Source organism: Sapajus apella, unplaced genomic scaffold, assembly GCF_009761245.1.
Source record: "Sapajus apella isolate SASKATOON/1434 unplaced genomic scaffold, GSC_monkey_1.0 scaffold6, whole genome shotgun sequence".
NCBI classification, from domain to species: domain Eukaryota; kingdom Metazoa; phylum Chordata; class Mammalia; order Primates; family Cebidae; genus Sapajus; species Sapajus apella.
Genome location: NW_022436946.1, coordinates 37,484,605 through 37,500,329, shown reverse-complemented (window position 1 = coordinate 37,500,329; position 15,725 = coordinate 37,484,605). Strand labels below are relative to the sequence as shown.

Below are 15,725 nucleotides of genomic sequence, written 5' to 3'. Positions count from 1 at the left end.
TGGTGCCCATTTCAAGTGGCTTTTGCTCTTAGAAAACCCTTAGGGAACTTAGAGAAAAATAGACTCGGCCTTTTGTTTGTTTGCTTAACCCCCTCAAGCATTATTTTCTTGCTTTCTTATAACTGGAAATCCAAATCCTGCATCTGTGGGTTCAGCTTCATGAATGTTTCAAAGTGTAATTTAGAATCTAAACTAGGAGCCTTTCTGAAAAGTCCTGGAACTTTCATTTCTACGGAAAGTAGCAATATGAATTTCTTAAAAAGCTGAAAGAGGCAATGGAGAATTTGATTTCTGATAAGATATTTCATTAGTATTTGAGATTAGTTAACTAAGCTAATAATAAGGCCAGATCAAAAGATTAGAACTTTTTTAGGACCCAAGAAAATTTGTTCTGTTCCAGGACCATAGACTAACCCCTCCTCTCCTTTTTTGCAACCAGTTTCCCCAGCAAGGGATTCAAGAAGTAGAGCTGTTGTCACTACAGAAAAAATAATCTGTAAAACCCCTTGGTCTCTCAAACCCTTACCAAGTCTTCCCTACTCCTACATAATATTTACTTATAGGTGACACACTTTTGATTTCATTTTCATTTTCAGTAGGCTTTTCAACCTCAAATCTGTACTATGAGAGACTAGAGCTATCATATCTGTGAATATATACCTAGTTTCAAAGCACATTCTCTAAGGCCCTTGAGTGCTCCTTTAACCCTGGATCCACTTACACAGAGAAAAATCATGGGCAGACATGGTGCCTTGATGCCTTTGGAAACTGTTTTGTCTTTCAAGAAAGGAGACTCATTCCACAGCTGGCAACTCTTGACTTCATTTCTTGAAGAGTTAACAGCCTTCAGAAATGCTTCTTGCTCAACTAACATACTGGATAATGTGACTCAATAGGTAAAGGGTCATTTGCTCTAGAAGTTTCACAACACTGCTGTATGTTGACCTATCTTAATAGAGGTAAGACTTTTTGAATGTTTTATTCACTGCTCACTAGTCACCAGTGACTAGTGCATGACTGGCACATAGTAAGTACTGAATACCAGTTTTCATGCCAGTGTATAATAAGTGCTCAATGCATATATGATTGCATGTAGACAAGGTTTCTCAGTCCATCGGGAATGATGTCTAAAGGTCTCATATCCCAAGACCAGGTAATTTAGATAAGAAAGTCTTGTCAGGCAAATATGGTGAAAAGTGCAAAAGTGGTACAATATAATGTTAAAGAACTATCTGAGATTGCCTGCCTAATTCATCCACCACCATCTAAAACAACTGCAGCTCAATGCTTATAAACCTTTTCTGAGCAGATGAGGCTACACAACGTCTTTATGAGAGAATGAGTAAAACCAGTATGAGGAAGTTGGAGGTGATATACTTAACAAAATATACCATGGCAAGAAAACTGTGCTAAATATCTCACCAGATGTGGTAAAGACTAATGCTTGAGAGCAGAATATTAATGAATAATGAAAGAGTATATATACCAAGAAAGAACGAAGGGAGCTCATAAATCAGGACACACTTGAGTGAAAATAACAGAACAATTAATGTTTGCATTTTCTACCCTCGCTGTGAGTACCATCCATTTTACACACGTTATTAATACTATCAGACATGAAAAATTACAGTGCAAGGTCTGAGGCAGTTTAACAGTTTCTAAAGAAGGATCAGTCTGAAAAACATCTGACTGCTCTGTTAGACTTGTCGTCCATAGGATTCCAACATATTACAAGCTATTAGGTGAAATGTTAGTTGCTACTGCTGTTCAATTAAGGAAAAAAGTTCAGGGGAATCTGATTGCCATCTCTCTTTTTCTTTTCTGTTTATCAGTAAGCGTGTGAGTATGAGTGTGGATCATTTAATTTTATTTAAAACAGCTATCAATTACATAAATATTACATACAAACACTTAGAACAGTGCCAGGCATAGAGTAAGAAAAATCTAAGTATTAGAAAAAATACAGTGTTATGTGTTCAGCAAAGGCAACATCTACCTATACCTGTCCATGCTTAGGGCACCAACCCAAATGCTCCACACAAATTATCCTAGTCCAGTCCTCTGTGATGCAGATCCTTATTTCCTAGTTTGATTTACTGTACTAAGAGAAAATATGAGATATGGGGCTGGTAAATGAATCAAGGGGTGGAGCCAACATCTGAATCCAGGCTTCTTGACTCCAAGTCCCATGGAAAGTGAGATCTAGGAAGAAAGTAACTTGTTGGAGATCACACAGGTATTATGTGTCAAAACAGGAATATGAACCTAGATCAGCTACTCTTTCCAGTTGTGGCATAATAAAAGTATTTAGCTTTTTTATTTATTTAAGTATTTATCTTTGGTTCCTGGCACAGAAGTCCTGGATTTCCTGAGTGAAAAGACTGTCTTTTGTTATTTATAACAAGCACCTTTCAACCATATCTGAATTTATGCTAATGAAGTGACTCACTGTGGACCTCTAGATAGCTTCAGAATGGGAACCAGTGACCAGAGGAACCACCGAGGAACCAAACATATAATTAGACATTGGAAATTTCACCATCCCCACCCCCAACCTGCAGAGAGGAGAGAGGCTGGAGATTGAGTTCAGTTACCAATGGCCAATGATTTGACCAATCATACCTATGGCATGAAACTTTGATAAAAACTCCTGAGCAGCTAGGCTTGGGGATTCTGGTTGGTGACACATGGAGGTGCTTAGAGCGTGGTGCTCCAGAAGACAGCATGGAGTCCTGCATGCTCTCCTTCACTCCCCCATCTCCAGATCCTGCTGTATGTATGCATTGCTTCCATTTAGCTCTTTTGGAGTTGTAACCTTTATAACAAACTGACAGTCATAAGCGTAGCACTTTTCTAAACTCTGCGAGTCATATTAATGAATTGTCAATCCCGAGGAGAGTTTGAGGGATCCTTCCCAAATTTGTAGTCTTCTGGGAAGAAGTACGAATAGCCTGGAGACCCCATGTTTGGCTGGCATTTTCAGTGGGGGCAGTCTTGTGGAGCTGTCTCTTCTCTTAACTTATGGGATCTGTGCTGACTGTGGAAACTTAGTGTTGGAATCGAATTGATTGTAGGACACCCAGTTGATGTCAGAGAATTGGAGAATTGGCAGTTTGAAAAGTCATGTGTCACTATACCTTTTAAATTCCGTATTCTGTCATTTTAAAAAGAATAAAATGGCCAGTGACGACTTAATTACTGGATTTATACATGTTCCATTATTTCAAATAAAATGTATGTCTCTTCTTTTTAACTTCTCCCTCAGGTCAAAACATAGCTAGAAGTGTTCCTGTAAATCTTCTGCAAGCTGATCAGCCTAGAGCACGCGTTCTGTTGATCTGTGTTCTAATTCTGACTGAAAAGCCGTATGTAGGCAAATGTTTCCTTTGTGAAAGTCAGAAGAAGCAATACTGCTGAAACTATGATATTATAATGAGTCTGTTGGCATTCCCGGTTGTGATCTCTCTAGGTCAAGGAATAGTTAAGAAAAGATGAGACTTATAAAGAAAAGATGAGACTTTATAAGATTCCTTGCTTATAAAATTTAGGAGACTTCATAGGCCTTATGATGCATCCTAATATTCTGGGAACAGAGTCGTCATTTATACTGTAAGTGCTTAAGCTTTCCAGATGATGTATTTAGACTAGAAACATTTAATATATCTTTTCCAGTCTCATCTCAACATAAGATTTTGCCTGTGGAGAAACCTCAGAAGTCTGGATAAAGCAAAACAAACCAAAAAAAAAAAACCCATAGACTGATCATTAGAAGGGACCATCCTCCTTTAGGACTTACCTGGCCAAGTGGGGCAGGGGACAGGGGCACGGCTGGCAGAATCGGGGTGGTCCCCTGATGGAATCTCCAATATAACCATCCAGACACTTTTCACAGTGTTCTCCTGTTGTGTTCCGCTGGCAGTGCTATGAGACAAAAGACAGGAAGATTGACAAGGATGCAAAAGAAATTTTAGAGACAGCAAGTCTAAGAATCACGCAATACTTTTTCAAGCAAAAGGGATGTCAAGTCGGACAGCACAGACAGTGTGCGGCAGTACTGGTTAGCACAAGGAGTCTCACTGGCCCCAGTCAATGCCAGAAAGTATGGGTAAGTGGTGAGTGAATTCTTCCTGGGCTTTTGTGTGTGTGCTAGCAGACTGGGGACTTCAGAGTTTGTGAGCAGAGGAGATTATTCATTAGTTACTCATTTCAATTCAGAATGTTAATCAGAATGATCAAACCCTGGATGTTCCAGAAGCATTGGCTTACTGACTTGGAATGAATATGAAATGAGAAACCAACCAACCAATCAAGCAAACAAACAAAGAACATCCCTCTGGTACTTACCTACAACAATGAGAACAATAAGGATTTATGGTCTTGGAGGATAAAATGGGTCAGATTGTAGTATGAATGGAGTAGAAGGTAGATAAAGGGCATTCTGCTCATGGGTTGGTATCTTGGATAGTGACATACAGGAAATAGTAAGCAGGTTTATTTGCACGATTTTTCCACTTTTAGTAAGGATTAGAGGAGGAAAAGGACAAAATGCCTGGAACATCATTCTCATTCAATATCACACTAGGCTGCACATCTCTTGAAAGTACATCCTAAGTCTCCCTTTCAGAATCATTCCTTCTTTTCCACTACTCACATTGTAGTGCTATTATGTGTTCTCAACCTCATTACCCCTCCCCAACTCTGTATCTTTCAGCACTGTATTGCCATTAACTTGAATGGAGTAGGCACTCAGTAACTGTCAAACTGATGGATTAATTTCTATAAGGAGCAGTGAGCTAACACGCAAACAGCTTTCTTCTATGGGACTGTACTAGATGGTACAAGGCAAAGTCATTAGCTCTGTATTTTCATCTTTACATTCATCAGAGTGTATAAAGGTTGAATTGGGGCTGCAGTGAAAAATTATACTGTTAGAATTAGAATGCCATTTAAGAACACACTCATATTTGAGCAATTGCCTCAGTCACATCAATGCACCAGAGCTTCAACAGAACAACTTTTTTTTTTAAAACAGTGGAGGAGCCTTGGGGAAAGCAAGATGCAGTAGGCTGAACTCTGAGTTCCTCATTTTAGCCTTTATGCTTTATTTAAGGTTCAGAATAAAAGAATAGCAAGGCCCTGCTCTAAATATTTCACATGGATTAACTGACTTAATTCTCACAACAGTCCTGAAGTAGGTTCCTATCCTCCCCCTCCCCCTACCATTTTACATCTGAAGAGATGAAGGCACAGAGAGATTAAGTAAATTACCCTGGGTCACACAGATAGTAGGTGGCAAAAGTGAGATTCAAATTCAGGAAATCTGGCTCCAGAAATGAACTTGTTAGTTTCTATATTACACTGCTTGTCCAGTATTGTTGAAGAAAAGGCTTAACAAACAGTTGTAAAATGAATACATTAGAAGGCATCAGTATTAATAACACTTTGAGCTTCAAGTGAAATATAATATCAATATATAAGTCAAAGGGGAAGAATCCTAATAAGGGTAACTAGCTATCCCGGTTGAATGTTCTTCAGGCATTTGATCAGCCACTGGATATAAGCAATCTTTGGTCCCAGATTAGAATTATGTCTGCAGAATAGAATTTAGGGGCCAGTTCAGATTGCCTGACAGATCAATGAGAAACTCTGAAAAATAAAGTATGATATGCAGGCAACAGGATGTGAACATATTTCTCTCACAGTTCTTAATACTGTGTCTTGTGCTAAGTCAGCCTTCAGGAAATATTTATCGGGGAAAAATGAAGGAAAAGGGAAAGGGGTGAATTAATGAATTTGTGTGTGGAGCAAACAGAGGAAATTAACATGCCCCCAAAGCTAATATAAAATTGTGGCAATCTCTCATCCCAGGAAAAACCATGAGCCTTACCCAACTAACATGAACCTAAGCCATAAGCAATCTGGCAGGGCTGCTTGTAAGCTGGGGTTAAATTTGTCTAAGTTCTTGTTGGACAGATGAAGCCCCTCTGTGATGAAGGAAATAGGCCCATTGTAAGATGTTAGGCCATTCTTTGTTCCCAAAGTGACTATCACGCTACAAAAGTGTGCTAATTTCCAATTCTGTCCCCTTATGGCTTGATAGATGTTTTAGATTCCTTGTCAGGGCTTTAATTCTGCCATGGCAGCCATGGGAAGCAATGATCCTCAAGAGCAAAGCCACCAAATTTCTCCTGACCTCTAAATGCTCAGAATGCAAATATTAACTTTCTTCATCTGCCTTCTTTCAAAAGATTTATTACAAAATTCCGTAAAAGGTTTTGATGCACATTCTGGGAGACTGGCAGACACAGTGCTGGAGGAAGGGAGACAAAGTCCCTAAAGCTTCTACTTTCTAGCTGATCGACTTTGAACAAATCATTTGACCTTTCTGGGTTTCTAGTCCTTTATCTGCAAAGTGATGATGTAGACTAGAGGACCTTTCAAGTTTCTTCCAGCTCTGATAATTTTTTACTTTGAAGTCTGCAAAATGTCTTTTGTTTTACTTTCAGTGCTCTGTAATTTAATCAGCAGAAAACAGGGGTTGCACTCCTAGTCTCTGATGAAACAGACTTTAAACCAACAAAGAACAAAAGAAACGAAGGACATTACATAATGGTAAAGGGATCAATGCAACAAAAAGGGCTAACAATCCTAAATATATATGCACCCAATACAGGAGCATCCAGAAACATAAAGCAAGTTCTTAATGACCTACAAAGAGATTTAGACTCCCACATAATAATTGTGGGAGACTTTAATATCTCACTGTTGATATTAGGCAGATCAAAGAGACAGAAAATTAAGAAGGATATCCAGGACTTGAACTCAGATCTGGACCAAGCAGACCTAATAGACATCTACAGAACTCTCCACCCCAAATCCACAGAATATACATTCTTCTCAGCACCACATCACACTTATTATAAAATAGACTGCATAATTGGAAGTAAAACACTACTCAGCACATGCAAAAGAATAGACATCATAACAAACAGTCTCTCAGACCATGGTACAATCAAATTAGAACTCAGAATTAAGAAACTCACTCAAAACCACACAACTGCATGAAAACTGAACAACCTGCTCCTGAATGACTGCTGGATAAATAATGAAATGAAGGCAGAAATAAAGATGTTCTTCGAAACCAATGAGAACGAAGACACAATGTACAAGAATCTCTGGGACACATTTAAAGCAGTGTCTAGAAGGAAATTTATAGCACTAAATGCCCACAAAAGAAATGAGGAAAAATCTAAAACTGACACATTAATATCACCATTAAAAGAACTAGGGGAGCAAGATCAAACAAATTCAAAAGCCAGCAGAAGACAAGAAATAACTAAGATCAGAGCAGAACTGAAGGCAATAAAGCACACACACAAAAAACCTTCAAAATATCAATAAATCCAGGAGCTTGTTTTTTGAAAAGATCAACAAAATAGACCACTAGCCAGACTAATAAGGAAAAAGAGATAGAAGAATCAAATAGATGCAACAAAAAATGATAAAGGGGATATCACCACCAATCCCACAGAAATACAAATTATCATCAGAGATTACTACAAACACCTCTATGCAAATAAACCAGTAAATCTAGAAGAAATGGATAAATTCCTGGACACATACATCCTCCCAAGACTAAACCAGGAATAAATTGAATCCCTGAATAGACCAATAGCAAGGTCTAAAATTGAGGCAGCAATTAATAGCTTACCAACCAAAAAAAGTCCAGGATCAGACAGGTTCACAGCCAATTCTACCAAACATCCAAAGAGGAGCTGGTACCATTCCTTCCGAAACTATTCCAAACAATACAAAAAGAGGGCATCCTCCCTAATTCATTTTATGAAACCAACATTATTCTGATACCAAAACCTGGCAGAGACACAGGTATAAAGGACAATTTCAGGCCAATATCCACGATGAACATTGATGCAAAAATTCTCGATAAAATACTGACAAACCGAATCCAACAGCGCATTAAAAAGTTTATCCATCATGATCAAATCAGCTTCATCCCTGGGATGCAAGGTTGGTTCGACATATGCAAGTCTATAAATGTAATTTATCACATAAACAGAACCAAAGACAAAAACCACATGATTATCTCAATAGAGGCAGAGAAGGCCTTTGACAAAATTCAATAGCCCTTTATGCTAAAAACTCTCAATAAACTAGGTATCGATGGACCATATCTCAAAATAATAAGAGCTATTTGTGACAAACACACAGCCAACATCATACTGAATAAGCAAAAACTGGAAGCATTCCCTCTGAAAACTGGCAGAAAATGAGGATGCCCTCTCTCACCATTCCTATTCAACATAGTATTGGAACTTCTGGCCAGGGCAATCAGGCAAGATAAAGAAATAAAGGGTATTCAATTAGGGAAAGAGGCTGTCAAATTGTCTCTATTTACAGACGACATGATTGTATAATTAGAAGACCCCATTGTCTCAGCTCAAAATCTCTTTAGGCTGATAAGCAACTTCAGCAAAATCTCAGGATACAAAATCAATGTGCAAAAATCACAAGCATTCCTATACACCAATAAGAGACTAACAGAGAGCCAAATCATGAGTAAACTCCTATTCACAATTGCTACAAAGAGAATAAAATATCTAGGAATACAACTAACAAAGGATGTAAAGGCCTCTTCAAGGAGAACTACAAACCACTGCTCAAGGAAATAAGAGAGGACATAAACAGATGGGAAAATATTCCATGCTCATGGTTAGAAAGAATCAATATCATGAAAATCGCCATACTGCCCAAGGTAATTTATAGATTCAATGCTATCCCCATCAAGCTACCACTGACCTTTCTGAAAGAACTGGAAAAAACCACCTTAAACTTCATATGAAACCAAAAAAGAGCTCACATAGCCAAGACAATCCTCAGCAAAAAAGAAATAAAAACAAACAAAACAAACAAAAAAACAAAGCTGGTGGCATCATGCTACCTGACTTCAAACTATACTACAAGGCTACAGAAATCAAAACAGCATTATACTGATAGTAAAACAGAAATATAGATCAATGGAACAGAACAGAGGCCTCAGAAATACTGCCACATATCTACAACCATCTGATCTTCGACAAACCTGACAAAAAGAAGCAATGGGGAATGGATTCCCTATTTAATAAATGGTGTTAGGAGCACTGGCTAGCCATATGCGGAAAGCTGAAACTGAATCCCTTCCTTACGCTTTATAAAAAAATTAACTCCAGATGGATTAAAGATTTAAACCTAAGTCTTAACACAATAAAAACCCTAGAATAAAACCTAGGCAATACCATTCAGGACATAGGCATAGGCAAAGATTTCATGAGTAAAATACGAAAAGCAATGGCAACGAAAATCAAAATAGAAAAATGGAATCTAATTAAACTTAAGAGCTTCTGCATAGCAAAAGAGACTATCATTAGAGTGAACTGGCAACAAACAGAATGGGAAAAATTTGTTGAAACCTACCCATCTGACAAAGGTCTAATATCCAGAATCTACAAAGAACTTAAATTTATAAGATAAAAACAACCTATCAAGAAAAGGGTGAAGGATACCCTTCTCAAAAGAACTTCTCAAGAGAAGATATTTATGCAGCCAACAAACATATGAAAAAATGCTCATCACTGGTCATTAGATAAATGCAAATCAAAACCACATTGAGATACCATCTCATGTTAGTTAGAATGGTGATCATTAAAAAATCAGGAGACAACAGATGCTAGAGAGGATGTGAAGAAATAAGAATCCTTTTACACTGTTGATGGGAGTGTCAGTTAGTTCAACCATTGTGGAAGACAGTGTGACGATTCCTCAAGCATCTAAAAATAGAAATACCATTTGACCCAGCAATCCCATTACTGGGTATATACTCAAAGGATTATAAATCATTCCATTATAAAGACACATGCACATGTATGTTTACTGCAGCACTGTTCATGATAGCAAAGACTTGGAACCAACCCAAATGCCCATCAATGATAGACTGGATAAAGAAAATGTGGTACATAGACCATGGAATACTATGCAACCATAAAAAAGGATGAGCTCATGTCCTTTGCAGGGACATGGATAAAGCTGGAAGCCATCATTCTCAGCAAACTGACACAAGAACAGAAAACCAGACACCACATGTTCTTACTCATAAGTGAGTGTTGAACAATGAGAACACATGGACACAGGGAGGCGAACATCACACACTGGAGCCTGTCAGACATTGTGGGTTGGGGAGGGATAGCAGGGAGTTGGGAGATTGTAGAGGGACAGCATTAGGAGAAATACCTAAGGTAGATGATGGGGTGATGGATGCAGCAAACCACCATGGCACATGTATAACTATGTAACAAACCTGCATGTTCTGCACATGTACCTCGGACCTATAAGTATAATAAATAAAAACAAAATAAAAACAAACAAAAAAGCAGAAAATAAAAACAACAATAAAAAAATATGTTGTTGGGAGGTGATATGGTTTGGCTCTGGGTCCCCACCCAAATCTCATGTTGAATTGTAATCCCCAGTGTTGGAAGTGGGGCCTGGTGGGAGGTGGTTGGATCATGGGGGTGTTTCTAATGGTTTAGCACCGTTCCCCTAGTGCTGTCTTGTGATAGAGTTCTCATGAGATCTGGTTGTTTGAAAATGTGTAGTACCTGCCCCTTTGCACTCTCCTCTCTCTCTCTCTTTCTCCTTCTCTTTCTCTCTCTCCCTCTCTCTGTCTCTCCCCTGCAGGCCATGTGAAGATGTTCCTGCTTCCCTTTTGTCTTCCATCAGGACTGTAAGTTTCCTGAGGTCTCCTCAGAAGCAGAAGCTTGTACAGCCCACAGAAGAGTGAGCAAATTAAATCTCTTTTCTTCATAAATTACCCAGTCTAAGACTTTATTTTTTTATCCAAAGAGTAGAGTGAAAGCAAGTTTATTAGCAAACTATAGGAATAAAGAATGGCTACTCCATAGGCACAGCAGTTAGGTATGACTTCATAGCAGTGTTAGAATGGATTAATACAGGGAGAAAAGTTTAATTTTTAATAAAACTGACTCCACTTAAAAATGAAATTAATATTCTGAACTTTTAGCCAGTGGTTAAGAAAGCTATAGCTAGATAATTAGTTGCAGATAAGTGTTGAAAATGTCATTTGGACACCAACTGTGTCTCCTCAACATGAAAAATGATGTCTCTCATCTACTTGGTCACAGCACCAGAATAATGTAGGAAGAAGGCTCAAAATAATCAGGTTAGCCTTCCTGTGTTTGTCAGCATGCTTCATGCAGGACAAGACCTATGGATCTCAAAGTATGCCCAGGGAGGCCAAAACTGTTTCTAAAGAATACTAAGAGTTTTCTTATATTTTGCAGTCTCATTTTCTCATATGTGCAAGCTGAAATGGTGTAGAGGCTACACAACACAAGATATCACACAGATTGATGCAGAAGCAGATGGCAGAATCCATCTTCTTCTATTAAGCCAGTCATTAAACATATGTTCCACGTGTAAAATACATTTATGTTTGATAAAAAAACATATGCAATGGGTATATTATTTCTATTTTCAAATGAAATAATAAGTATTATAAAATTGTTCAGTTTACATTTCAAATGCAGTAAATATCGGCAGATAGTCCACATAAACAAAAGTTCTCTGTTATCTTTAATAATCCTTAACAGTGTAAAGGTTTATGAGATCATAAAGTTTGTGAACTGCCCTCTGTGTAGATAAATACTTCTCCAACTTCAGTGTGCACATGAATCTCCTGGACAGCTGATAAAAATGCAGATTATGAATCAGGATATCTGCATCTTGAGGGTCTGCATTTCTAAGCTCCCAAATGTCATCAATGCAGCTGGTTTAGATTACATTCTGAGAAGCAAAGGCCTAAATAAAAATACCTAATATTGGCAGCACTGTTTGTTTGCTACTTACACACAGGGTTGAGCCAGAGCCTGAGTTTCTAGCATAAGACAGTACATCTTACTGCCATAAAGAAGTGACCCAAATATCTCATAAATTACAAAATTAATGATTTTTGCATTTAGGGTAGCTTGTTATTTTAGTAACTTATTCATTCATTCACTTACCAAACCTGAATTAAGCCAATATAATGGATAACAAGCTGTATCTGTTATTAAAATGAAGAAGACCTGGTTCCTGTATTTGAGTAACTCACAGACTCGTGAAGGAAACAGAGAGGTAAACAAAGAATACTACAGTGTGTGAAGGGCTATGCCTGAGGTATGCAGAAAGTACATCCCTGCTATGGGACAAAGATGAGGGAAAGGTAGCTTCTAGCTCTTCCAGAGAAAGTTGGAGAAGGTTTAATGGAGGTGGTGACATTTGAGCTAAGCCTTGAAGTTATCTTTCAAGAAATCCTAGGTAGAAAACAGGGGAACAAGTTCAGGCACCAGAGAGTGAAAGAACAAAGCAGGTTTAGGTGGCAGTGTGTTCAGTATGGCTGGAGTAGAAACTCCTGGAAAGAGGGATGCCTTGATTGGGTTGTGTTTTTGAGAGACGTTTCCATTGCTGTATGGGAGACAGAGTAGAGAAGGGAGAGTCTGGAGCAGGGGACGGACAATGAGTGGTTGGGAAGCTATGTCAGTGGTCATGGAGGTTGTTTTGTGAATTAAGGCAGTGGGAGGGGATAGACAAGAGCAAGCTCTCTCCTAGTTCGAATTGGTAGGATATGATGTGAAATTGATGGTTGGGGAGGAAAAAAAGGAGGTTGATGAAGCATTTGGTGTATCTAAGCATGGGGGACTGGCAGATTAATGATGTCACTAGCTCAGGTGGGGAGTAAATGGGGAAGACCAAGTCCAGGTTGGGAGAGAAAGGATGAACAAATGTATAGACAACTCATTACCTGCATTCAGCTTTTGTCATATTATTATTATTATTATTTGAGACAGAGCCTTGCTCTGCTGCCCAGGTTGGAGTGCAGTGGTGAGATCTCAGCTCACTGCAAACTCTGCCTCCTGGGTTCAAGTAATTCTACTGCCTCAGCCTTCCTAATAGCTGGGATTACAGGCACGTGGCACCATGCCCAGCTAATTTTTGTATCTTTAATAGTGATGGGGTTTTGCCATGTTGGCCAGGCTGGTCTCCAACTCCTGACCTCAGGTGATCCACCTGCCTCAGCCTCCCAAAGTGCTGGGATTACAGGCATGAGCCACTGTGCCTAGCCAGTTTCTGTCATATTCTCATGTTGATGGGCACACAGCAATAGGAGACTCCACTGAGTTGTTCAACCTTAGAATTCCTTGGACATGAAACTTTCTGATTTTGTTTCAGAACTTCAGTTATTATGGAACCAAACTGATCACACTTTCCAAAATTTCAGGTTTTTCCAAGTTTGCAACAGATGGAAAAATTGTCAAAGTTTTCATGAAAGGATTATGCACTTGTTATAGATGCCAGTTGCAAGAAAAACAGGAACAAAAAGTCTCTATAATCAGTTTCTTCCTGTTCTTGGACACCTAATGAATATGCTGGTTTATTGATCACACATCCTTAGTCTTACAGGGACTTACATGGTTGATTTCTGCCTTACATAGTAATAAAATAGAGTTCAAAAATTATGAAAATTCCAGTGTCTGCAGAAACTGAGATGTGATATCTTTGCTTTCCCGAATAGGGTTTGCTCTGACACTAATAAGAAACCTATTAGCCTTCAATGTATCGGATTACTTCCCATCTCATTGTGCTTATGGTAAGCTAGAAGTCCATTTGGATGAATTAAATTAATGGACAAATTAACTCTTAATCAAAAGGAAACTGAGGAGCCCTGTGCCTGTGGTGAACTTCAGGTCAGGTTTGTCTCTTTCTACTTCTGGTCATTAGGCTCCTGGCTTTCTCCTAATGACAAAGCACCCATTCTTTAGATGGTAACTACCCTTTGTAAGAGCCCCTTCTAACTTCTATGTACTTAGCCTCTAGGGCTGGGATGAAATACAGATTATCTGTGACCGGCATTTCTGCCACCAGCCATCTATCTGCTTCCACTTGTTTCCTCTCCTCAATTCCTATCCTGTGCTCCTTGTAGAACCTTCCTAGAGAGCCAGCCATAGCCCTCAGGGTTGTCTGGCCTTTGGGACCCCACCTAGCTGACTCAGCTAAGAATCCTGTCCAATGTGTTCCAGTTCTCACAAGATGCAAAGTGGCCCCTTGGAAAGACACTCAAAACATATTAGATTTCTGAGCTGTTTTTTTTTTTTTTCACTTAGCCACCATTCTCTATTTGAAAGACTAGTGTTCCACTAGTAAGAAGAAATCTCTTTGCTTGCCTGATGTCTGTAAAATGGTAGCATAATGTTGTCTAGCTCATATTTTGTTGCTGAATGGGTTAGTTCAGCTTTACCAACAGCTTAGTTAAAATCAGTCTGTAAATTTGAAGGTCACACTGACATTGGACATTGGAATTGAGGAGGAATTAGAAGCAGTTGAAGGTGGACAAGGCAGATACAGAGGTCTTATATGTCTTCAAAATAAGACAAAATGAAATAAAACGTCTTTTACTTTTGGTTGCTTACAGGAAATGAGAGAAATGAGGTAAGTCAGGCAACCTGCAAGAACTGATTGAAACACTGGTGACGACAGTGAGCTACAAGAAGTGTTCATGTCAGAGCCCTGGCTTCCTGGCTCCCTGAGAGCTGAGAACGAGCCACAGGGTAGGGGCTGAGAATGAGCCACAGGGCAGGGGCTGAAAAATCTGGGCCTGCTCCATCAGTAGGCTGGGATAGGGGCAGTAAAAGAAACAGAAAAAATGAGTTCTTCTATTCCAGTGTGACACCATGGATTTAACATATTTGCAACTAAGTTAAAAAAAAAATTCTTATGGTATGCATGCACAAGCTTTTTCTGCTCCGTCACTTACATTTAATTAAAGATAAATAGATCTTTTTTCTTTTTTGCTTTTGTTTATTTATTGTATAGATGGGATCTCATTATGTTGCCCAGGCTGGTCTTGAACTCCTAAACTCAAGTGATCCTCCTGCTTTGGCCTCCCAAAGTGCTGGGATTACAGGTGTGAGTCACTATACCCAGTTATATGTTTTTTCTTTCCAAATTAAATTGATAAGAATATATCTATATGTGTAGTTCTGGGGGATTAGGATTGTGAGTGATTTTTACTTTGTATTTTAGGCCATTTATAATTAAACTAGTCTGTTTAATAGCACACCTATATTTTTGTTTGTTTTCTTATACTGAACATGTATTATGTTAGTGAGGGAAAAAAGATATTTTTCTCTGGACAGGATGAGGTAGAGGAACCATCATTAAGATGAATAAAATGGCTGCTCTTTTTGTATTAATTTTCTGTGTTGGAATGAAGTAATTGCAGGAAGGTTGGCAGCTGCACTGAGAGTGCATGTAAATGTTTATATTCTAGCCCATCTCTAAACATTTATTAGAACCTATTATGTTACAGGACCATGGAGAGAATCACATGATGTTTGTCCCTCTCAGAAGCTCACCACTAGGTCAGACATAAAGCCAAGATCACTCCCATTCTGACAATGTCCTTGTAAAAAAGAGTGGCTTAGTCATTGCTTTCGATAGGCACTAGCAGGAGGGACTTTTTCCCTCTTTATCTTAGTCTTTCATAGTATTGACTGCCTATCAGCAGCTGACATGCTTACCAGTCTCCACTGCCTTATATTTTAATAAATCAGATAACAAACAGCCTTTAATTGGTCAAATTATCAGAGATGTACATTATTCGTTCAAGTGTATCT

General features: G+C 38.7%; 1 protein-coding gene across 4 annotated transcripts in view; it reads right to left on the bottom strand.

The window, feature by feature from the left end:
* LAMA4 (laminin subunit alpha 4) overlaps positions 1-15,725 on the bottom strand; it is a 154,666-nt gene that overhangs the window by 98,778 nt on the left and 40,163 nt on the right. For all 4 annotated transcript variants that reach the window (XM_032274986.1, XM_032274988.1, XM_032274985.1 and 1 more), the window contains exon 4: positions 3,797-3,921. In XM_032274986.1, the coding sequence (XP_032130877.1) occupies positions 3,797-3,921 (125 nt within the window). The remainder of the gene's footprint in view (positions 1-3,796; positions 3,922-15,725) is intronic.